General features: G+C 43.3%; 6 protein-coding genes across 9 annotated transcripts; 4 read left to right on the top strand and 2 right to left on the bottom strand.

Annotated features, from left to right (window-relative positions):
- Positions 1-3,180: 3,180 nt before the first annotated feature.
- On the top strand, positions 3,181-3,695 carry LOC135633276 (calcium-binding protein KRP1-like). The gene has a single exon (XM_065142574.1). It carries the CDS (start codon positions 3,273-3,275, stop codon positions 3,591-3,593), a length of 321 nt encoding a protein of 106 aa, XP_064998646.1. The 5' UTR covers positions 3,181-3,272; the 3' UTR covers positions 3,594-3,695.
- A 140-nt stretch (positions 3,696-3,835) lies between these two features.
- On the bottom strand, positions 3,836-4,512 carry LOC135632548 (G-type lectin S-receptor-like serine/threonine-protein kinase At4g03230). Its single transcript, XM_065141160.1, has 2 exons — positions 4,363-4,512; positions 3,836-4,081 (listed from the first exon to the last, which is right to left on the bottom strand). The coding sequence occupies exons 1-2, from the start codon at positions 4,510-4,512 to the stop codon at positions 3,836-3,838; spliced, it is 396 nt and encodes a 131-aa protein (XP_064997232.1).
- A 458-nt stretch (positions 4,513-4,970) lies between these two features.
- LOC103979055 (G-type lectin S-receptor-like serine/threonine-protein kinase At1g11330) lies at positions 4,971-8,240 on the bottom strand. 2 transcript variants are annotated; one of them, XM_065142569.1, is made up of 7 exons: positions 8,107-8,240; positions 6,932-8,024; positions 6,643-6,848; positions 6,360-6,570; positions 5,997-6,234; positions 5,542-5,692; positions 4,971-5,454 (listed from the first exon to the last, which is right to left on the bottom strand). In XM_065142569.1, the coding sequence occupies exons 2-7, from the start codon at positions 6,978-6,980 to the stop codon at positions 5,155-5,157; spliced, it is 1,155 nt and encodes a 384-aa protein (XP_064998641.1). In that variant the 5' UTR covers positions 6,981-8,024; positions 8,107-8,240; the 3' UTR covers positions 4,971-5,154. The 2 variants fall into 2 exon arrangements, with proteins under 2 accessions (XP_064998641.1, XP_018679128.2); XM_018823583.2 differs by having other exon boundaries at positions 6,932-7,219; positions 7,314-8,196.
- Positions 8,241-8,901: 661 nt separating this feature from the next.
- LOC135633274 (zinc finger protein CONSTANS-LIKE 2-like) lies at positions 8,902-11,943 on the top strand. 2 transcript variants are annotated; one of them, XM_065142572.1, is made up of 3 exons: positions 8,902-9,665; positions 10,078-10,243; positions 10,307-11,943. In XM_065142572.1, exons 1-2 carry the CDS (start codon positions 9,129-9,131, stop codon positions 10,213-10,215), a joined length of 675 nt encoding a protein of 224 aa, XP_064998644.1. In that variant the 5' UTR covers positions 8,902-9,128; the 3' UTR covers positions 10,216-10,243; positions 10,307-11,943. The 2 variants fall into 2 exon arrangements, with proteins under 2 accessions (XP_064998644.1, XP_064998643.1); XM_065142571.1 differs by having other exon boundaries at positions 8,903-9,665; positions 10,341-11,943.
- Positions 11,944-13,076: 1,133 nt separating this feature from the next.
- Positions 13,077-16,844, top strand: LOC103979057 (vesicle-associated protein 4-2). Of its 2 annotated transcripts, XM_009395079.3 has the most exons (8): positions 13,077-13,690; positions 14,752-14,822; positions 15,041-15,122; positions 15,238-15,356; positions 16,118-16,195; positions 16,298-16,417; positions 16,513-16,605; positions 16,685-16,844. In XM_009395079.3, the coding sequence occupies exons 1-7, from the start codon at positions 13,375-13,377 to the stop codon at positions 16,570-16,572; spliced, it is 846 nt and encodes a 281-aa protein (XP_009393354.2). In that variant the 5' UTR covers positions 13,077-13,374; the 3' UTR covers positions 16,573-16,605; positions 16,685-16,844. The 2 variants fall into 2 exon arrangements, with proteins under 2 accessions (XP_009393354.2, XP_009393353.2); XM_009395078.3 differs by having other exon boundaries at positions 13,080-13,690; positions 16,513-16,844.
- A 914-nt stretch (positions 16,845-17,758) lies between these two features.
- LOC135633519 (uncharacterized) lies at positions 17,759-19,964 on the top strand. The gene has a single exon (XM_065143056.1). It carries the CDS (start codon positions 18,009-18,011, stop codon positions 19,638-19,640), a length of 1,632 nt encoding a protein of 543 aa, XP_064999128.1. The 5' UTR covers positions 17,759-18,008; the 3' UTR covers positions 19,641-19,964.
- The last annotated feature ends 366 nt before the right edge of the window (positions 19,965-20,330 follow it).

The raw sequence follows: 20,330 nt of genomic DNA, 5'->3' as shown, positions 1-20,330 counted from the left end.
GCTTATTTTGGATTTCATATTATACACTGTATTTTTTGGTTTTGGAAAATTATATTGTTGATTTCATCAAATTAATTTTCTCGATAGGAAGGGATGACCTGAGGGTATAATCACTTTCAATGATTGCATTATCTACTTGAGGTTACCGATGAAGAATTAGACAGACAAACTAGACAAGTGAACAGTTTAGGATACACTAACCCCAGAGTTAACAAAACCAGGAAAAAAAAAAGGATAGAAGAGCATAAATCATAAAATTATTATCATTTTCTTGCATAAATAGTTGTTGCTTGAAAGTGTTTTTTTTTCCTACCTTGTTTCATCAATAAGTAATACAAATATATACTTTGTAGACCTAAATAATTTGATAAAGAACTCTATGGTTAAGCAAGGGATGTTATATTCTTAGAAGAAAGATAAATCCATTGGTGAAATATGGAAGTTGTAATACAAACAACATAAAATTAGTACAGATTATGTATGAAAACAACTTGACTAGCAGAATTTTTTATGGCCATGTCATGATATATGGAAAAACTAAACTAGTCGTGGTAGAATTTATTTACCAGATGAGAATTTTATTGTGATACTTCTCAAAGTTGCAAATGACTAGTTGCTTGATAATTTTTGACAAACTCTACTTCTATTTTAAGGTCTTGCAGATCTGTTATCTGTATCACAGAAAATTCAAGAAAGACTTGGAAAACAGTACTTCATAAATTTAATTGATAATGTTTCAGAGTTCTGGAATGTAAATACAGAATTAATTTGGTTGATTATGTTACAGAATTCTATCTAAAATTTATACCATTAATTTGATTGATTGTGACAGAGTCATTGAGTGCTCTAAATAAACCATTCAAGCAAGAATCTTGGATCAATGTTCCTGTCTTCCATAGTTACTGTCGCTTCTGCTTCTAGTTTGGTTTTCCTAATTATATTCACTTTCTTTGTTGCAGGTATTCTATCATAATCAGAATGGATTTTATAGATTACATTGCAGAAATCATGAACCTGAAACCCTTAATTGAGGATGCAATGGATAACCCAATTCCTTCAGAGGAGCTTCTCCATATGCACCCTTATTCGTCTTATCTTGGTGATCAACTCAATGGATCTTGTCCAACACCCGGCACTGCCGACTACTTCTCGATAACACCATCTTATCCGCCTCAATCGAGCAATGCTTATGCAGATTTAACGTATCCCAATTATCCTTTATATGATAGCCATCAGCCACATCCATGGCATTTGTATCCACAGACAGAAGCAAACGGAGATTATGTTTTAGGGATGGCTCAACAGATAGAGCAGCTTCATTTTGAGCTGCAGAACTGAGGTCAGAGCTGCACTCGATCTGTGACAGCCATAAATTATAGATGGTACATGTTGATCGAAGATAAAAGAAGACATGACTAATCTTGAAGACCAGGTCTGATTATTATTATTTTGTTCTTTTAGCTTAGCTGAAGTTTCAGAATTATGTTTCATCTTTTCCTCATTAGTTTCTTTTTCTTTTGATTTGCTCTCTTTCAAGTTCAGTTGTTACAGAAGGAAGTCGACGAAAAACTTACATCGGTAAAATAGGCCGTGAAGAATATATCAGAGAATTGAAAATAGAGAATTTTTTGAAAATTTGGCACTGAAAATGTTCTCTTGCATCGCAAACTGTCTTGTCACACTGATTTTTATTTTTTATTTTTTTAGGATATATTATCAGGCAATTGTTGTGAACTTGGATGTATCAAAACCGTTTCAGAATTTCATTTACCGCGATCAAGGGTACTAAATTTACTTTGTAGAATATTTCATTTACATGAAAATTGAATTTTGAAGAACATGATAAAGAAAAAAGAAACACTTTGATCTCTGAATAATTAATGGAAAAGTATTTCGAAGAATATTTTCCATACTGAAATGATGGATCTGATTGACTGAGCTCTAATTTTGAGTCCCATTGGGGAGGAAATCATAGTAATAGTAGATTGGATTGCCATCAAAATGTTTGCATCAGCTGTTCACCTGTGGTGGTGATAAGATGACGTTTTGAATCGAAATCTCACAGATTGATCATCATATGCATTGAAAAAGTCAACAAAAATTGCTTTGACCGACCAAAAAACACGGCCTGGGAAAACAAGATTCCATCTCTCATCAACCTATCTGTGTCCGTGTCTCTGACATCTTCTTATTCAACTCCCACTTCATTCATTCTTTGACTTCGAACTAAGTTGACCGCGAAAGTCAACCCCCCTCCAAAACCAGCATTCTTTTGGAGATCTGAATGACTGTTCTCTCCGGTGTGCATCAATTCCTCAGCATCTATCATGAAGCTTCATGCGAGAGTCTTGTCGTCCCCATCGGTGTGCATCAGACTGTTGTTTCACGCTGGCTTTTGACTCTGTCACCACTGCTTACCTAGTCAAAAGCTTGTGCATTAAGGCATCGATCCGAAACCTACTTGGATCGGCTTAACCGAGAAGAAACTGTTGAAACAACAGTCTAATTTTATGTTCCTATTAAAACATCTAAAAACATAAAATAAAAGTAGCTCAGTGGAAAATAATATGAAAAGAAAGGGAAGTAAAAAGGAAGGAGAAACAAATAATATACAAATTTGATCCCTATTGTGTTTCCAGCAGAATCATCAGAGTATTTTCCTTTTGCCCTTTTTGACCGGAGTGGACATTTGTTTGGGTTGACGTTGACCTGTTCCATCCTTCGTTCTTCCAGCCAAAGAAAGCGTATGGTTTCAGATACCACCAAAGCGTCAGTTCCACATCGACTCATGCGTCATGACTCACGTCACGGATAACTGGGACCCTTTGGTGGGCCCAACCAGATTCTTACAGTTGCTTGGCGCACAAGGTGGAGACACGCCCGGGTTGGTAAGTCGGTGCGATCGGACGACGCGCACCCACTTCCGCACCCGCATTTTTCTTTCTTTTTTGGGGAGATCGGACACGCGTCGTCATCTCACGAAATGGATTGGCCAATCCGACGGCATCGGCATCACGCCATCGTTCTCCTCCCCCATCGCGCCCTGTCTTCGTCTATCTCCGTCTTATCCCAGCTCATTCCGTGTCTGAACTCGGCTGTCATCCGCTCTCGGTGGCCTCAGCTTCCTCGAAGGTATCCAATCCATAACTAAGCTCCTATATTTAATGCTCCCACCCCCACCAAATCTCCAGACGCCATCGTCCCCCACCTCGTCTTCCTCTTCTTCTCTGCCCTTCGGTGTGCTTTCGATCGATCGATTGAATCCATCTCCCATGGCGGCGCGGCGGCAACCAGTGGAGTTCGAGGACTTCCTCCCCCTCATGGTGGAGAAGCTGGGCGAGGAAGGCCTCATGGAGGAGCTCTCCAACGGCTTTCGCCTACTCATGGACCCTCGCCGGGGGCTCATCACCTTCGACAGCCTCAAGCGCAACGCCGCGCTGCTGGGCCTGGGCGCCCTGGGGGACGACGACCTCCGCGCCATGCTGCGCGAGGGCGACTCCGACGGCGATGGCGCGCTCAGCCAGTGGGAGTTCTGCGTCCTCATGGTCCGCCTCAGCCCCGACCTGATGGACCACCATGCCTTCGCCGCTTGATTCATGAGCTAGTTCTCACTATTCGATTTGTTTCCCTCTTCCTCTTCCTCCTCATGTTGATGTTCATATGATAATGGAATCGGAAATTGACATTTATTTATACGGTAAAAGAAGCTCCTTAAGATCTCGGTGAATTATCCTGAGCCTTGAATCCTGGTGAAGGTAGAGAAGTGTTCGAGCAATCCCCTTGATTATGCTGAATCGCCTGCCCCAGTCAAGCTTTGTCTTCTGTGTTGGATCTGTCAAGAATGATCGAGAGAGTGAGCCATCTTAAGGAACAGACCAAAGAGGAACGAGTCCAAGCTTTTGTTGGGCATGTACTCATCATAGACCAGGAGCTTCTCTTCGCCATGGATGCAGCAACCAAGTTCCTGTGCTGTAGCTTGGCGATCAGAACGACCTGTCTTGAACTCCATTACTACACCTTGCCTGGATCTTCCACTAACAAGTCTTTTGACAGCAATTTCTTGTCCCCCAGGAAGCTTACCCTGAGAACATGATGCTGTCTTAGTAACAAGCAACACATCTGATGAACAGTTCTTTCATTAACTGATCAGGGTGTTACATTAGATCATACAAAAGCGAGCACGAAAGCTAATCAGAAACAGGACAATGAACAGACACAAATAATGATTAGATACCAATCACGATCTTCATGCATGTGTTTGTTTTAGATAGGGTGAAAACAACTGTTACCATTTGCGTGTGATTCATATTAAACAATCGAAACATGCAAATCATATTAAACAATCACGATCTAATGCTTCACCTTGTAATCTATGCCGAGCCCTCCTTTTTCAAGCTTATTTGAATCAGAGAAGCTGTTGGTGGCAAACAGTATGTCCTCAGACTTCATCAATGGAAGTTCCAAACCTTGATCAGACTCCCCAGCTTCCACAAATCCTTTCGAGCCAGCCATGTTCTTCTTCTCACAGTCTCCACTCCGATGCTTAAATCTACCTGAGCAGGCAATCGAGATAGTTAGATTGCTCCTTCCACTTCTGATCAAACTTAGTTCGTGAACTTGTAGCAGTGACATGCTCACCTCCATACAAGATGAAGGTGCCCGCCAGAAAAAGATCGAAACCAACAGTGTCCTCATCTTCATCAAATTTTTATAAGTCAATCTTAATTTTATCCGTAGAACTAATCGAAATGTTACACTGTATATTAAATTCGACTCTAAATAACTTAACAATAAACTGTTAAAATCCCTTGGATCCTCAAAAACATAACGAATCTTCATCCATGTCAACAATCTTCGTAAGACAATAACTTGCTAGTATTTTTGGAAGAGGCAATTCTCCTTCATCCGTCCTATTCGAATATTTGATGATTTGATCTAATATTTTTCCTTCAAAAAAAAAAAAACTACAGTAGAACAAGAAAACTCATGTATTAATCTTTAGGCTCAACATGTTTTTGGATTTTACACCCTCCACTTCATTCATCATATGGCAACACCTCTACTTCTATGTGACAGCAAACATCTTAATGGCGATATAATTGGATTACAATGCAACACTGAGCAGCTGCATCTTCCCAGCATCACAAGAACAGCTCACAACTGGACGATCGAAAGATCACCCTGAGAGGATATCCGCTTGCTGTCATCCATGGATGAAATGGACGTCGTGGGGCTTCTCCCTGCAAAGAATGCAACCTGCTTCGGCTCGGGAAGATTAATGTCACCATTGAGCACTGCGACAACGACTGACATGGTTGGCCTATCTACTGGTAGTTCTTGCACACATAGAAGTCCCAGTTTGATGCATCTCATCACTTCCTCTTGGCTCCACGAGTCTCCTAATGATGGATCTATCAACTCCACCACTCTGTTCTCCTTCCATAATGTCCAAGCCTGCACTCTCCAGTGCAGTTCGATCACATAAATTTCAATGATCAACAAGTAAAACTAGATGAAGAGAAGAATTGCATATGTACTTACATAGCCTAGAAGGTTCAGAGCTAGATCTTCATCAAGGAAGTAGTTGTTCCTCTTGCCACTGACCACCTCCAAAAGCAGGACACCAAAACTGAAAACATCAGATTTCTCGGAAATTTGCCCTTCCATTGCGTACTCCGGGGACATGTAGCCACTGCATTCATGTAACACCCCTTTAGTCAAGAACTCAAGTCGGAGATGTGATAGATTGGAATTAAGAAATTTGGGCATATTAGAACCGACATAATATCGAGCCTGAATAGGAATCAATGGAACTAGAGTCACATAGAGACATACTAGGCTAATCTTAAACTGATTTATAAAGGCTTGATCTACGCATAAGTATTTTGGATCGTAACATCAGTTTCAATCATGACAATTAGACTGTTTTCGGCACACGATCAATTGGTGTTCTTTGCTTCACATGGTTGTAATCAAGAATGGTTTTGCAGACTTACATTGTTCCAACTACTCTATCAGTTCTTGCTAGAATCTGGTCATCATGGAGTATGCGTGCCATGCCGAAATCTGATATCTTGGGGTTAAAATTCTGGTCCAGCAGAACGTTGCTTGCTTTCAAGTCTCGATGCATAATCTTCAATCTACAATCTCGGTGCAGGTAGAGCAATCCTCGGGCAATCCCTTCGATGATATTGAAACGCTTGGTCCAGTCTAAAAGCCTGCTCTTGGATGCATCTACGTAACATGTCGATCAGTATCTAAATATTAGTTTCCTACGGATGCAAATGCTCATCGATCAAGCATTTCTAGTCATCAAATTGAGGTAGTATTATGTGTTGCCCCTCGACAAATCAACTGACCAAAGAGGAAGGCATCCAAGCTCTTGTTCGGCATGAACTCGTAGATGAGAAGCTTTTCATCTCCATGAACGCAGCATCCCAAAAGCCTAACCAAGTTCCTGTGTTCGAGTTTTGATATCAGCTCCACCTCATTCTTGAACTCCCTCGAGCCCTGCCCAGACTTCTTGGACAGCCTCTTCACTGCTATCTCTTGGCCGTCGTGGAGCTTCCCCTGGTCAGCCATGGCACCCCTTGTGTCATGATCAAGCTCAAATCGAGTTATCATCGAGAAAAGAGGAACTACCTTGTAGACTGGACCGTACCCTCCTTCTCCGAGTTTGTTTTCATTGCTGAAGATCCCTGTTGCTGCCAAAATTGTGTTCAGATCATATAAAGCGGAGACTAGTCCTTCTCCATACACTATCTCGTTCTCAAGCGAAACCGAAGGTGAAGGAAGATCTAGTGGTGTTGGCACACCATCGATGCTTGCTTCTTCAGCTCTTCTTCTTGCTGTCACAGAACAAATCAGTCTGATATCAACAAGGAAAGGTCTCTTGCGTGACCTTGCAAACTGGCAGTGTAGATGGAGTTACCTATTCGTTTCTTCAAGAACTTGATCAACAAGTATGTGCAGAGGGACATCTCGTTGAATTCCTAGCAGAGGCTGAAGAAGATATGCCTCTCACTCGATTTGTCCTCCTCCAACCAAGACGATCCTTATAAACACTCGAACAATTACAGTCTTTTTCTGATTGCAGTCAATATGGATGGCTGTAAAATACTGCCATGAACGGAATGACTTTGGCATAAGAAAGGCATTTGATGACCCATCAGCAGCTTCAAACTTGTAGACTACGATATTGACAATGCTGCATCCGTCACTGTCTCCCAATGAGATGAGATCTGTTTGTGAGTAACGAAGAAAGAGCCTGAATGAATGATAACGTTGAGAGGTAGAAGAGTAGAGACTTTGACCTCCATGACATTAATTTGCGCGTGTCGTGGACGAAGAAAACTCAAGTCAACTTCATGGTTCTGGCAATTTCCATGCAACCAACGAATCAAACAAAATCGTGTGGAACAACCCCGCACCAAACACTGCCTCGAATAGGATGTGTGCCAAAAGAAGAAGGAGATCTTTGGGTGTATGGCACTCTGCTAGGGATGTTGCAGCAACAGCCTGGTGTCTCTCCTACCTCGAGGAGGTAACATGAACCTGAAGCGTCTTCATCCTCCTCATCCACTTAGGAGTTGCAACAGACAAGTTCTCCACACTCCATCTGCACCAATCATACATGATAACAAGTTGTTTGTTTCTTGCTAGAATTACTCTGCAATCAATGCAATGTTGTTCGTCATACGAGCAAATGGATAGAACTAGATAGAGTCAGATCCTGCTTAGCCATTCGTGAAATGTTCAACTTGCTGCTATTGAGCATTCCCATCCATGTGGATCGATTCCGTGGGCTTTTCTCCTTGCCAATATATGTTCATGGCTCACATAGGAATCGATTCCATGCCACCGGATTCATTCACAGGTGAATCTCAACCAAGGTTTTGAAGAAGTCAACATAGACCTGTAATAATGCCTATCGAAGACCATCGCACAGTCACGGAGAGAAGTTCTCTGAAATCGCAGACAACCACACACAACACAAACTAAAAATGCTCCTTCTTTTCTCTTCCCTGATGAAGACCACGTGATTTATGATGAGATTAGGGTGAGGCAGGTACTGATGCAGATGGAACACCCCGGCGGAAGACATACCTCCTCAGCGCCGTCGCCGTCATCCTTATTCTGAGCCATCCACAGCCAGGTATTCTTCCCAGTCCAGGTTCAAAGCCGTGCCTTCACCCTCCTCCTCAGCCCTCCGTCCGTCCCATTCATCTCTTTGTACTCACTCCGCACGCCCATGCTTTCGTGTCACAACAAGAGCTCATCGCCGTCGCCATCGCCATCGCCATCGTCGCCGTACTTCCGACGCCACATCTTTCCCCACGCGCCCTCCGATTACGATCGGACGGCGGAGGGAACCGAGGAGGGCGGACCGACACGTGTGACAGGATCGGATCTTGCGAGGATCGCATCTTCGATTCGTGGCTGGAGATAGGCGTCCGTGCCTCGGCAAATATCCGCCGTCCGTTTCTGTGGGATACCACCGGCTTTGAACAAAAGGCAATTCTGTGGGCTGAAACAGGCGGCTTTGGAGATGGCCGGTAAGCGGTAAGCGCGCGCGTCGGCGGAGCGCACCTGATCCCCCAAGTCTGAACAGGAGCGGACCCCGCATGGTGACTCAGATGTCTCCACGTGGAGCAGCGAACAAAGGACCCAAGGGACGGTCAGGTATAGGAGGCGCGGTCCTGAATCACGTGGGCAGGGGCGAAGGCGGGCGCCACGCTAATGCGCCCTGATTCGTGCGTGGAGTAATAGCCGAAGGATGACGGCCGTGATCGGTTCCCGGTGGAGTTTAAATGACGAAGTTACCCCGGTGCGTGTTCCATTGTGAATCAGGTCACCGCCTGCCATGGCGATGAATCGAGTTCCAAAATCTAATTTATAGTGGTAGGGGTGCCGAGAGCGGCCGCAAGTAAGTCTACGACGGTGAGCGGATCTCCAAGGCGATAAAATAAAGTGACACGTAAAGTCTTTATCAGTAATTTCGGTTCTTTTTTGACTCACTGAAATAATAAGACCGGCAGAAGGAAGCGGAGGAGAAAGAACCGAGGAAGAGGAGAAACGAATTGAAGGCGCAGGTGGGACCGAGAGGAGATCTATCGAGAAGGGGAGGGATGGGGGTGAAGCAGTGCGAGCTGTGCGATCGGCCGGCGAGGATGCTGTGTGAGTCGGACCAGGCGAGCCTGTGCTGGGAGTGCGATGCCAGGGTACACGGCGCCAATTTCCTGGTGGCACGCCACACCAGATGCCTCCTCTGCCGGAGCTGCCAGTCGCCCACGCCATGGCGGGCGGAAGGTGCCAGGCTGGGCCCCACCGTCACCGTCTGCGAGCGGTGTGCCGCTGCCGATGGCGCGGAGGACGGCGACGGAGGCCAGGGGAAAGGATGCGGCGTTGACGACGAGGGGGGAGAGGGGAAAGGGGAAGAACGGGAGGTGGATGAGGACGATGGAGACGAAGGAGAGGAGGATACGGACGCGGACGAGGACGAGGGGGACGACGACGACGACGAGGGGGAGAACCAGGTGGTGCCGTGGTCGATGACGCCGCCCCCTGTGGCCAGCTCGTCGAGCGGCGAGGAGTCGGGTCGGATGGGGAATGGCGGTGGCTTCTTGAAGCGGATGCGGGAGAATGTCGATCTCGGCGTCTCACAGGTAAATCAGTCGTCTTCCACCTCTCTCTACGATTTAGACAACATGATTCAAGAACATCCATTCCTCAATATCTAAATCTGTGATCTGCATCATGTCTAATTTCGTCCACTATTTGGCCTTCAATTCAGACAAAAGTTTGATCCTTTCCCCATCTTAATCGATAGCCTTGAAGAAAGATACTAATTCTCTCGATTAAATTGTGTCTTCTAGCTTCAAACCTACGAAAAAAGAGCAAGGTTTTTGAATTTTGATTGGCAAAAACTGCAATCTTCCCATAAAATTTCCGCTTTTAAAGAGCAAATATGAATCTGAACCCTAAATCTGCTGCTGATATCGAGTCACCCATCCCGAATCTTCCATCATGTCACATCATTTGCACAAAAGGGAAGAATAATGCACGAATGGATGACAGGAGGCGACCTATCGCGCATTGACCCCCGCGGCGGCAAACGACGAGGCCACCTCCTTCGGTTCCGCCTCCCGGTCCTCCAATGACCGCAAGAGACCTGCCCTTCTCCGCCCCAGCACCGCCGAGCCATCGGTCTCATGAGTCCGCCTCCTGTCTTCCTCCGATCCAAGTGAGTTCAGCACCTTGTAGTGATCAAAGTCTCATCATTTACATCCTTGAATTCTGTTCTTAGGACTAATGATTCCCAAAATCCCATCATTTTGGAGACGCAAATCGACACGAGGATCGAGAAGATTAGATTGCAGTGTGCAGCTAGCTAACTACAGAGTGTTATGATGAGCTAACTCAAAAGACTAGTCATGGTAGACACCTTATAGATCGATCCTCTCCAGGTTTGAACTCGGCAGATCTCAGGGGGTTGCAGAACTTAATCACTGAAGTGCTATTTTTCTTCTGGTTCACTGGATTTCAGCAGTTATATCACAGATCATACATGTTGTTGGATTCATTTCTATCAAAACAGTATGATGCATCAGGAGTTCTTCCTTGATTTCCACCATAACAAGTATAACAAGTTTCAGTAAGATTTATCAGCTATGAACATCTCCACAGTGAGCAGCTGCGTGCTATCAGGGAATACACATGCAGACAAGTACTGCGAAGGATGCTGCAGGTGCTGCTTCATCAGTGAAGAAACAACTCTAATATGCTGGTCCTTGTTAGAATAACAAGTTACAGAAGTTGGCTTGGCCAGTGGTTACTGTCCCTCTTCATCTTGGAGAGGTTCCATGACTGAAACTTTGAGTTGTTTCAGGTATCTGACAATGAGTAATTCAACCTAGGTAGAGGATCACTGCTACTTCTACTTCCAAAAAAGAGTCAGATAACCCAAATTTTGTGCCAACAATAAGATAGCAACCACAGCTCTAACAGTCTCACAAATTCAAAGGAGATAAACAATGCGAAGCCCATGATTCTCTCGACATTGGCCAGTGAGAAGAACTCTTGAAATCAGAGCTTAATTTCTCCTTCCTGCAATATCCTTTAAGTAGAGTCATGAAATTTTCCATGTGTTTGTGTGTGTGAAGGGAGAGTGATGATATTATATAATCCAAGACAAGGGACATGAGCCTGCCTACACGCTGAGAAGAAAGAAATGCCTGTTACAAATAGAGATTTCTTGCAGATCTAGAAAACAATGTTCTTTTCTCTATTTGAAGAATGATTTTGTCCTTGAAGAAATCAGATATGAACTCTGAGATCAACAAGCAAGTTTAGTTTGGTCATCAGTGACAAGTTGGAGCACTCTCTACATCCTTGAACAGTCCAGCACTAGACCAATTCCCCATAAGCTTATTGGTCAAACACTTTATGGGGGATATCTTCACATTTGTTACTGAATGACAATTCCAGACACAGGAAGCTCTCTTTTCCTTGTACCTAATCTTTGAAGAAAAGGCCCATCTTATCTTCTCTACCAGCCTAAACTACTGATGATTGCAACTGCTCTTTCAGATGCTTGTGTGATAAATCCAAACCGGCCAATTTGTCTTGAAGCAGCCATCGCTCTCTAAGAAAACCCTGTTTTCTTTGATTTCACTATCCGGCTTACAAATGAGAATGATATTGCTGACAGAAACTTGGACTTCTTTTCCATGAATGAATGAATGAGTTGCTTCATTCCTTCTGCTGGAGAATGATCTGTGTATGGTTGGAAGACTCTCTCTTTTACCCATAAGGAAAATTCACATCTCACTTAGTTAAAAACCAAGTCTCTTATTATCTTTCTTACTCTTAATCTGTCATGTTTTATTCTGATGTGAAGATTAATGAATTCAGAAGGGGAAGAAAAAAAGAACTGTTGCCTTAGATCATTTTCTTTTTGTGATATTTCAGATCATTTTCATTGATAAGCAGCAATTTTTTTAACCATTACTGGTGGAATGATGAACTCTAGAAGCTGAAAACTGTTCTCTCTATTCTCTAGTAAATGTCCAACTCTATAAATCTATATATAAAATCCATGTGAAAATGAAGTAAGGTTACTCAAATGTGACATCAATATGATGGGAAGCTGACGTTATTGTACTTTGCATTGTTTGGCAGTGCTCACTTAACTTGGAAATGTTTGATTATGAATCTTAATCATCAGATGATATGATGAAATTGGAAAGAAGATTAGAAATTTTTTCTTAATTTCTCACTTTTTATGCTTATATTATAAGAATTAATACTGACGTGCCAGTAAAATACAAGTAATACGAGTAATGCTTTTGGGTGGCAAACCCCATACCTCGTGGTTGGACCACTCAGGTTGACTTTTGTCGACGACATACGTTTTACCTCCATCGCCTGGTAAACGCGTTCTTATCACTTTCCCAAGTCAACGGTTTTATATTTATTATTATTATTATTATTATTATTATTATTATTATTTAGGCCGATGACTATCCACTACTAGAGTTCGGATGCCTATCACTGGAGTCCGGTCACCGTCGGTGAACGAACTTAAAACCAAACCCATCAATTCTTGAGCCAAATGTAATTGAAAATAATATATTTATCCCTACAAAATTTATTATAAATCTTATGTCCCTCCAAATAGTAAATGGTCTTCAAAAATAAATTCCTCTCCTTCACATCCTTCATCAACCACCATTAATTATAATTATTTAGTATATCCTACAATCATAATATAGTTACCGGGTACTAATAATAACTAGGACTTATATTAAAGGTGACATGGTGAACAAAGATTAATTATACATGAATTTCTTTAGGTTTTGCTAGGAAGATATATAAATATAGACTGAAAAATATCAATTTTGAAGATATATATATATATATTTGCCTAACTAAATAAATATTAAGAATAAAGAAAAAAGGAAAAAAGAAAGATGAGTGGCAAACTTAATCGGGAGTGAGCGGATGAGTGAGAGAGAGAGAGAGAGAGAGAGAGAGAGAGAGAGAGAATCCAAAACCATTCCAACGAAGCCACCATCCAACCCACCCTCCTTTCTTAAATGCACTTTAATTCCATCCTTCTTCCCTATCCCACCTTCTCTCTCTCTCTCTCTCTCTCTCTCTCTCTCTCTCTGGACGACTACGGCTCACAGCTCAAAAGAAGCCCCACGCGGTTTGCAAAGCAAAGGCTTTAGCCTAGCCGGAGTGCTCGCTTGTTAAGCGTACCTCCCGGTGACGCCACACCTCTTCCCTCATCCGGGACCTTCGTCGTTGACCCAGGAGTCGCTGCTCCATGAAGTGAGGCCAGTTGCGTCGGCGCTTTGGGAAGAGCTCGCGATGGCGATCGCCGACGGCAAGGAGGATGGGAAGGGGTGGGGAATCTTCCGGCTGCGCTTCTTTGGCGGTGGGGGAGGAGGCGGAGGTGGTGCTGGCTCGTCCTCCTCGAACTCATCGTCGACGCTTAGCTTGACGCACCACCGCCACTCCCGCTCGTCGGGGCGGAGCCAGATGGGGCAGGTGTATCGAGGAGCCGCTGCGGCGCCGGCGGCGAGGCGCAACCCCGGTGCGAGCTCGATCTCCTCGGTGGCCTGGTCGTTGCTGCCAACCAGGCGCCGCTTACGGCTGGATCCGTCCTCCAAGCTCTACTTCCCTTGTGAGTTCTTGTCCCGATGGTTCATTCCGAGTCCTTAAAGGTCAGATCTTTCGTTCTCCCGTTTGGATTTTGGTTGTACTTTGTGAAAGGAGTCATCTTTTTTCTCATTAGCGGGACTCGAAAGCCTTTTGGGGGTGCGTAGGGGTTAAGTTTCTTCTTTTGATTCGTGCCCTACTTTCTCGTAAAAGGAACTTCGTTCGCTGACGACTGTTTGAATTGGGGCAAAAAGGGTGTTAAATTGGATGATTAACTTCAACTTCTAGTAGACTGTACTCGGTGCTGCTTGCCTTTACCTTTCCCACCCACCCTCCAAAAACAACTCTGAGGATGATTTGATGCGAGTTATTAGATGTAATTTAATCTACACTAATTTTGGGTGTCCTTCTGTGAATTTTAGTATGTTCTAGAAATATCTTTGCTATTGTTGATGGATTATTATCTTCAGTTCATGATATAGTTACCAGCAAATCTAGGGTATCAATTTTTTTATTTCAATAACATTTTGCTAGTTAAGAAATTTATGTCATGTTCTCGTCGTTTGCATCAATGAACGTCTCATATTCAGTAGGATACATAACAGCTTCTTGATATCAGGGTAACCTGTTTTCAGATTAAATCTTCTTACCCTATTTTCTTTAGTTTTGGTTGTTTCTGTAATGATTCAGATTTTTAGGTCTAATTTCTGATGTTCAACTTTCTCTCTCCAGAAACTGTATGCTTGATAGAAGGTTCTTTAGTGTCTTCAATTAGAGGATTGCTAGTATAATTAACCACTATCAACATTTTCATCACTTTGGATTAGTCTATGCAGCTTTTTCTTCTTGTTTATGTCGTGTTTTTAAACAAGTGTTAATTGATTTTGAAATCTGTCCAATGGAGCAAACTCTTCTGAATGATCTATTAATCTGGCCACCAAATTTGCTAAAATCTTGTGAGATTCAAGTTAGTTTCTGCTACTGCTTGGAGATTTTTCGAGAAGCAGTTTTTCTTTGTGACAAATATCAAGGTATTCTGGAATTAACCATATGATTTATATGGTTTTCTTTTTATTTTTGTTGAAGATGAACCTGGAAAACAGGTTCGAAGTGCAGTCAGGATAAAGAACACCAGCAAATCACATGTGGCATTTAAGGTGTGTTTTATGTTCCGTCTTATGTTAGTTTTTACTCTTTTTTTTTACTTCTTACTAATAATAGACAGCGATCAGCACAATGTCTTTTGATCATTTAGTATCATGTTTCTGTTCGAATTATCAGCTGAAGTTATAATGGTGTTGTCTTTTTTTTTTTTCTGTATTCTTATTAACATTTTATTTTCGTGGGTAAATTTTGATTATCACGGTGGCTTTAGTTTCAAACAACTGCACCAAAGAGCTGTTTCATGCGTCCTCCTGGAGGGATTCTTTCCCCAGGGGAGAGTATCATTGCAACTGGTAAACCTTTTTTTCCCTCATGCTGGATTTGACTGAATTTTGATAAGAGTATGAAATAATTGGCTCATGCTGCATAAAGTTATTACTCTCATAAACTTCCATATTTGGGTGGCAGTTTTCAAGTTTGTCGAGCAGCCAGAGAATAATGAGAGGCCACTGGATCAAAAGAGCAACGTTAAGTTTAAGATCGTTAGTCTGAAGGTGAATGGGCCTGTGGAATATGTACCAGAGCTAGTAAGTCTGTCCATTCCTTTCTTCCAACCTGATTGGAATTGTTTCTTCCTCTTTTCCAAAGAATGATTGAAATACTTGATTTGAACCAACTTAAATTGAATAATTCAGCTAATTTCAACTGCATACAGCTCGATCCATTTAAGGTCTACAAACACAGATTGATTGGTGTGGCCTCAAATTTGCAGTCATATTTGCATTTAAGTAAAAAAGCAGTCCAGAAATTTTATAATAAGTATATGATTATATGACATTGAGAGATCTAAGTTGCTATCTTTACAAATGTATTCACTATTTTAATTGTCTAGTAATCTCCATTATTGCGTGTCCTTTGTAGCCATCTACTTTGACATGCATTGTTACAACTTCAGCATTTGGAGTCTGGCAAGATTGACTTATTTAGAATTTGAAAAAAGAGGTAACTGGAAAAATAAATTAATGAAAATGCAGTGTAGAACAATTATTATAAGGTCATGTTCACTTACACATATATGATTAAAACACGGTACTAAATTACTCATCCGAAAGATCATGAATTGTTCAAGAATTTTCCAAAAAATTCAAACAATGTTGAGTATTCTAGAAGTATTATGCTCTAGGACATGTTTAATGGTGCCTTCTGCGATTGATAAACATGTAATAAGCATCTTTGCTTGATTCTTTGTTTGTTTATTTAATATGAAACTGCATCCACTTTAAGAGTACAACATTTTTTTGGTCAAAATGACATCTGAATTAATCACTGAGACATATTTATTGAACAGTTTGATGAACAGAAGGATCAGGTTTCTGTAGAGCAAATTCTGCGGGTGGTTTTCTTGGACCCTGATCGACCTTGCTCTGTAAGCGGAAGTGACAGACATTTTTCATACCTCTCATTTACAATGATTACATTTACTCGTCGAGTAGTAAACTACATGTGCATCGTGATATTTTTTTTGAAGCAAATGGAGAAGTTGAAGAGACAGCTCGCCGAAGCTGAGGCGGCAGTTGAGGCACGGAAGAAGCCTCCAGAAGACACGGGTCCTCGTATTGTTGGAGAAGGACTGGTTATAGATGAATGGGTATACTTAGTTTTCCCGGTATTTGGTTTCTGATGCATTTTTCTTCTCATGTAAGAATGTTTTCCTTCTGACGTCCTTTTCTTTTAAATTTTCAGAAGGAAAGAAGGGAAAGGTATCTTGCACGGCAGCAGGTTGAAGGGGTGGATTCAGTGTAAAGTGTGGTTGCTTTTAGTATCTCCATAATTATGGTATCTTTTTCTATTCGAATTGTATGATATATTTGTGTAAGAAGAAATAGCATGTCATGGGGCTGCCTGTAATTTTCAGGACCATGAGGGAGTTTATCTAAAAGTTCAAGTGGCAGAGATTATGGTAGTATTGTGCTTGGATTAGGATTATGTCTTTGTATATAGTGGCGTTCTGTTTGTCGAGAAATAAAAATGTTTTCAGTGGAAAAGGCCGAAGAGCTTGCTGTTCTCTGCGTCTAGATTCCCGGTGACTTCAAATTATGTTTGGCATCATTAATGTGGATCTTGTCATGTTGCTGCTTGTTAACTTCCAAGTGTTGAAAGTAGTAGATGGTAAAAGTGGTGGTGATGTTTCAGTTGCTTCTCTGTCTTCATGTTGTTCCAGCATAAAACTGCTCCATGGTTCTAGTTGTTCTCAGTCGCTTCATGTTGTGTATAGCACTAGTAGTATCAGCTACTTATGGTTGATGTATTGAGTCTGTGTTCCTGTGCTTCATTTATATATGTTTGTTCTTTGAACAAGTTTGTTTTAGTCGAAAGCTCATATTTGAAATGTCCAATATTTGCATGCAGTAAATAATTACTTTCTTGTATGGTTCTATTTCAGTCTGTGCTCGGATCAGTTTACATATATCTCATTGCTCTTTTTTGTATAAATAATTTGGATTTTGTCCTTTTATTTTCATCCTATTCTTGTTTAATTCATCTGTATGTATGATATTATTTTTCTATCCAATGTGGCCATCATCCATAAATAATCAGGAATCAAAATGTAGAACCCAATCAGTCTGCAATGAACACAGAGTCGATGTTTGATTCGGATGGATTTGTAGTCCGGTTTATAATTTTTCCGGTCCGATGATCCGATTCGATCTGGATCTGATGGTCGGTTCATATCGCTATGATTGCGCTCCATTTGGGTGACAGTTGGCTGTCTTGCGCTGCAAACAGTCTTAGTTTGGGCCCCGCTGGGGAGCCTTTCATCGGAGCTAGCAAATCTGTACGCACGTGCATGAGAACTCACGGGCACGTGCTCCAGACCTCCAACACAAGCCGTTTCATTAAACCGGACCAAATCGAACCGGTCGTAACACTTTGATTTCGGTTTACGTACGACGGCTTCCCATATTATTAATATTATGCGCATTATTATATCGTTAAATCACATCGGAGCGTCGTCAGTGGGGCCGTTCGTCATCCGATGGTCACCATTCCACCAACCCTCCCAACGTCTCTCTTGCCCTCTCCCCAACGGTCGAAAACCTCCCTCTCTTAAACCCCCAATTCCAATTCCCATCTCCAACCAACTCGCCATCTTTCTTCTCCTTCTCCTCTTCCCCCCTTTGGCTTCGCTTGATCGTGAACAGGGAAGAAGCGATCTCCTCTTCCTCTTCCTCAGTAAGATGGGTCTCCCCACGCTTTCAGACTCCATGGCCTCCCCGAACCTCCAGATCTGGAACAACGCCGCCTTCGACGATGGCTCCGCGTCGAAGGCGACGTCGTCCCATCCTCCTACTGTCCGATCGGTCTCCACCAATCCATGCGGATCATCGCTCGACCTCGATCCCTCCAAGGAGAACCGGAGCCCGGACTCCGCCAAGCCTCTCGCGGCGCACAAGAAGCCGGCGGCGAGAGTGGCATTCAGGGAGGACGACAAGAGCATCGACGAAGAGATCGAGAAGATCGAGGGGGAGATCGCGGGGCTGCAGTCGAGGCTGGAGGCGCTTCGTGTCAAGAAGGCGGAGAATAGCTCGACGGCGGCCGAGGCCGTCGGGCGGATGCGCGGGAGGATCGTGCCCGCTAAGTTCATGGACCTGAAACAGGGAACTCCGCCCATGCCCGCGTCGAAGAGAATGGAGCCGTCTCCGGTGGCGAGCGCCGGGCTTCGTCGCAGAGGGTTGAGCCTGGGACCGTTGGAGATCCTGGCCACCCCCGCGAAGTCTCTCGACCCGAAACGGACCGCAGCGAAAAATCTCTGGCCCTCGGCCTTGAAGAAGAAGACCCAAGAGTCTCCGGCGCCAAGTGCGAAGGTCGATCGTCGAGGCCTCAGTCTCGGACCATTGGAGATCCACGAGAGTTTCACACTGGATCAACCGCATAAGGCTAGTGGAACCCCTCTTAGATCGGTTCAGAGTTGCAAGAAACCGAGCTCTCAGAAGCTCCAAGACAGCAAAGAAGTGAAAGGGACGACAAAAGAAAGGGGGAAGAGCTTGAGCCCTAAACCTCGGCCACCGGCCACAGCAGCCAAAAGGACGGCATCCGATGCGAAGAAGGCGGCAGGGACTCCAGCCACCGTCAGGCTCCGGCAGAGGAGTGTCAGTCTTGGGCCTGCCGAGATAGCCAGCAACGCCCGCTCTTGTAGGCCGAACAATCCCCACCAAGATGGGGAGAAAACCACGAAGACGGATAAGCTACCGAGACACGGTTCGAGCATGAGCCCTAAATCTCGACAGCCATCAACCACGGCAGCTAAGAAGCCAGCAAAGGAGGACCAGAGTTTGGGCGGTGTGAGACCCAAAGCGCTCTTCCAGGAGAACAGCAGCACAAGTTCTTGTAAAAGGCCATCAAAGACTGTTAAAGTGAGAGTTGTCCCCAGCCGTTATAGTTTGGCGAGCACTCGGACCGTCGGTGATGAGCCCGGATGCAAGCGCCGCAAGTGGTCATTGCCTGAATTAGGCAAGGAGAAGACTAGAGGTCCGCGGAGAAGATCGTCTGGGCCTGCACTTGACTGTAAGAGAAGCCAAGGATCAGATCTATCAGAGGATCAAGTGATGATGGATTCAAAGATCCCGGATAATTTGGATGCAGAGGTGAGCTGCCCATCATTGGTTCAAGAATCCCCTCCATCCGTCATGAAGATCGCTGAGACACTACCAAAGATAAAAACTTTGAGATGCAACACCGAGAGCCCTCGTGATTCTGGATGCGTAAAGAGAGCCGTTGAACTGGTTGGGAGGAAGTCATATTTTGCTGTGGCAGAGGGCGAGGAACTGAGTTCGCCTTGCGAGGCACTGAACTTTCACGAGCATATGTAGTGCAGGTACGATCATCATCTTTCGGCTTGTAAAAGATATAATCGGTAAGTCCTTTCGGAATAAGTCTTAGTCTTCCTCTCTGCTGACGGTTTCAGCTTGTAAAAGATCATTTTCAAGCTGTCATTTGTCTGTTCACGCCCTAAGACACAAGTCATATATGAATTGTAGTGTCTGCCACTTCATGTATATCAAAGTATAGTTTCGGGAACTTGCATTTTGTGAATTCTGAACTTTCTTTCGTTCCACATTTGCATAGAAACTAGATATGAATTGAGACTTGTATGTTGCAATGGTGGAAAAGAATTAGAATGTTGATTTCTTGCATGAAGCAAGCAAATAATCTGTTAGTTATTGAAAACAAAGGACAAGTAACTTGTCCTTTTCCTTTTGTTTCCACTTGATGGTTTTAGTTGTTTTGCAATGGAGCATAGAATTAGATTGTTGCTTTCTTGCATTAAGCAAACAGTTCCATTTAGAATAATCTGTTGGTTTATTGAAACAGAGGACAATCTACTTCTCCTTTTCCTTTGGTTTCCAGTTGATGGTTTCAGTTGTTTTGCTTTGTGAAGTAAATGCTCTGTGACTACTTACTAAAATTGGATTGGTAGTTGCTTGGTTACAGTTGATGTGTTAGCTAAGAAATACTTTGACAATATGATGTCAATAAGTAAAGTTGGAGGGAGAACAAAC

The sequence above is a fragment of the Musa acuminata genome, chromosome BXJ3-3 (genome assembly GCF_036884655.1).
Source record: "Musa acuminata AAA Group cultivar baxijiao chromosome BXJ3-3, Cavendish_Baxijiao_AAA, whole genome shotgun sequence".
NCBI classification, from domain to species: Eukaryota; Viridiplantae; Streptophyta; class Magnoliopsida; order Zingiberales; family Musaceae; genus Musa; species Musa acuminata.
The sequence above is the reverse complement of the archived record's forward strand: the minus strand, read 5'-3'. Positions and strand labels throughout refer to the sequence as shown.

Bases quoted from the DNA above. Each gene is read 5' to 3' on its own strand.
- LOC135633276 (XM_065142574.1), top strand. From the start codon at position 3,273: ATGGCGGCGCGGCGGCAACCAGTGGAGTTCGAGGACTTCCTCCCCCTC.
- LOC135633519 (XM_065143056.1), top strand. From the start codon at position 18,009: ATGGGTCTCCCCACGCTTTCAGACTCCATGGCCTCCCCGAACCTCCAG.
- LOC135633274 (XM_065142572.1), top strand. From the start codon at position 9,129: ATGGGGGTGAAGCAGTGCGAGCTGTGCGATCGGCCGGCGAGGATGCTG. The intron at 9,666-10,077 runs GTAAATCAGTCG...AATGGATGACAG, and splicing joins TCGATCTCGGCGTCTCACAG to GAGGCGACCTATCGCGCATT.
- LOC135632548 (XM_065141160.1), bottom strand. From the start codon at position 4,512: ATGGCTGGCTCGAAAGGATTTGTGGAAGCTGGGGAGTCTGATCAAGGT. The intron at 4,082-4,362 runs GTGAAGCATTAG...TCATGTTCTCAG, and splicing joins GGCTCGGCATAGATTACAAG to GGTAAGCTTCCTGGGGGACA.
- LOC103979055 (XM_065142569.1), bottom strand. From the start codon at position 6,980: ATGTCCCTCTGCACATACTTGTTGATCAAGTTCTTGAAGAAACGAATA. The intron at 6,571-6,642 runs GTAGTTCCTCTT...ATGGCTGACCAG, and splicing joins GGTACGGTCCAGTCTACAAG to GGGAAGCTCCACGACGGCCA. The intron at 6,235-6,359 runs GTCAGTTGATTT...CATGTTACGTAG, and splicing joins CTTGGATGCCTTCCTCTTTG to ATGCATCCAAGAGCAGGCTT.
- LOC103979057 (XM_009395079.3), top strand. From the start codon at position 13,375: ATGGCGATCGCCGACGGCAAGGAGGATGGGAAGGGGTGGGGAATCTTC. The intron at 14,823-15,040 runs GTGTGTTTTATG...CGGTGGCTTTAG, and splicing joins AATCACATGTGGCATTTAAG to TTTCAAACAACTGCACCAAA. The intron at 16,418-16,512 runs GTATACTTAGTT...TTAAATTTTCAG, and splicing joins GACTGGTTATAGATGAATGG to AAGGAAAGAAGGGAAAGGTA.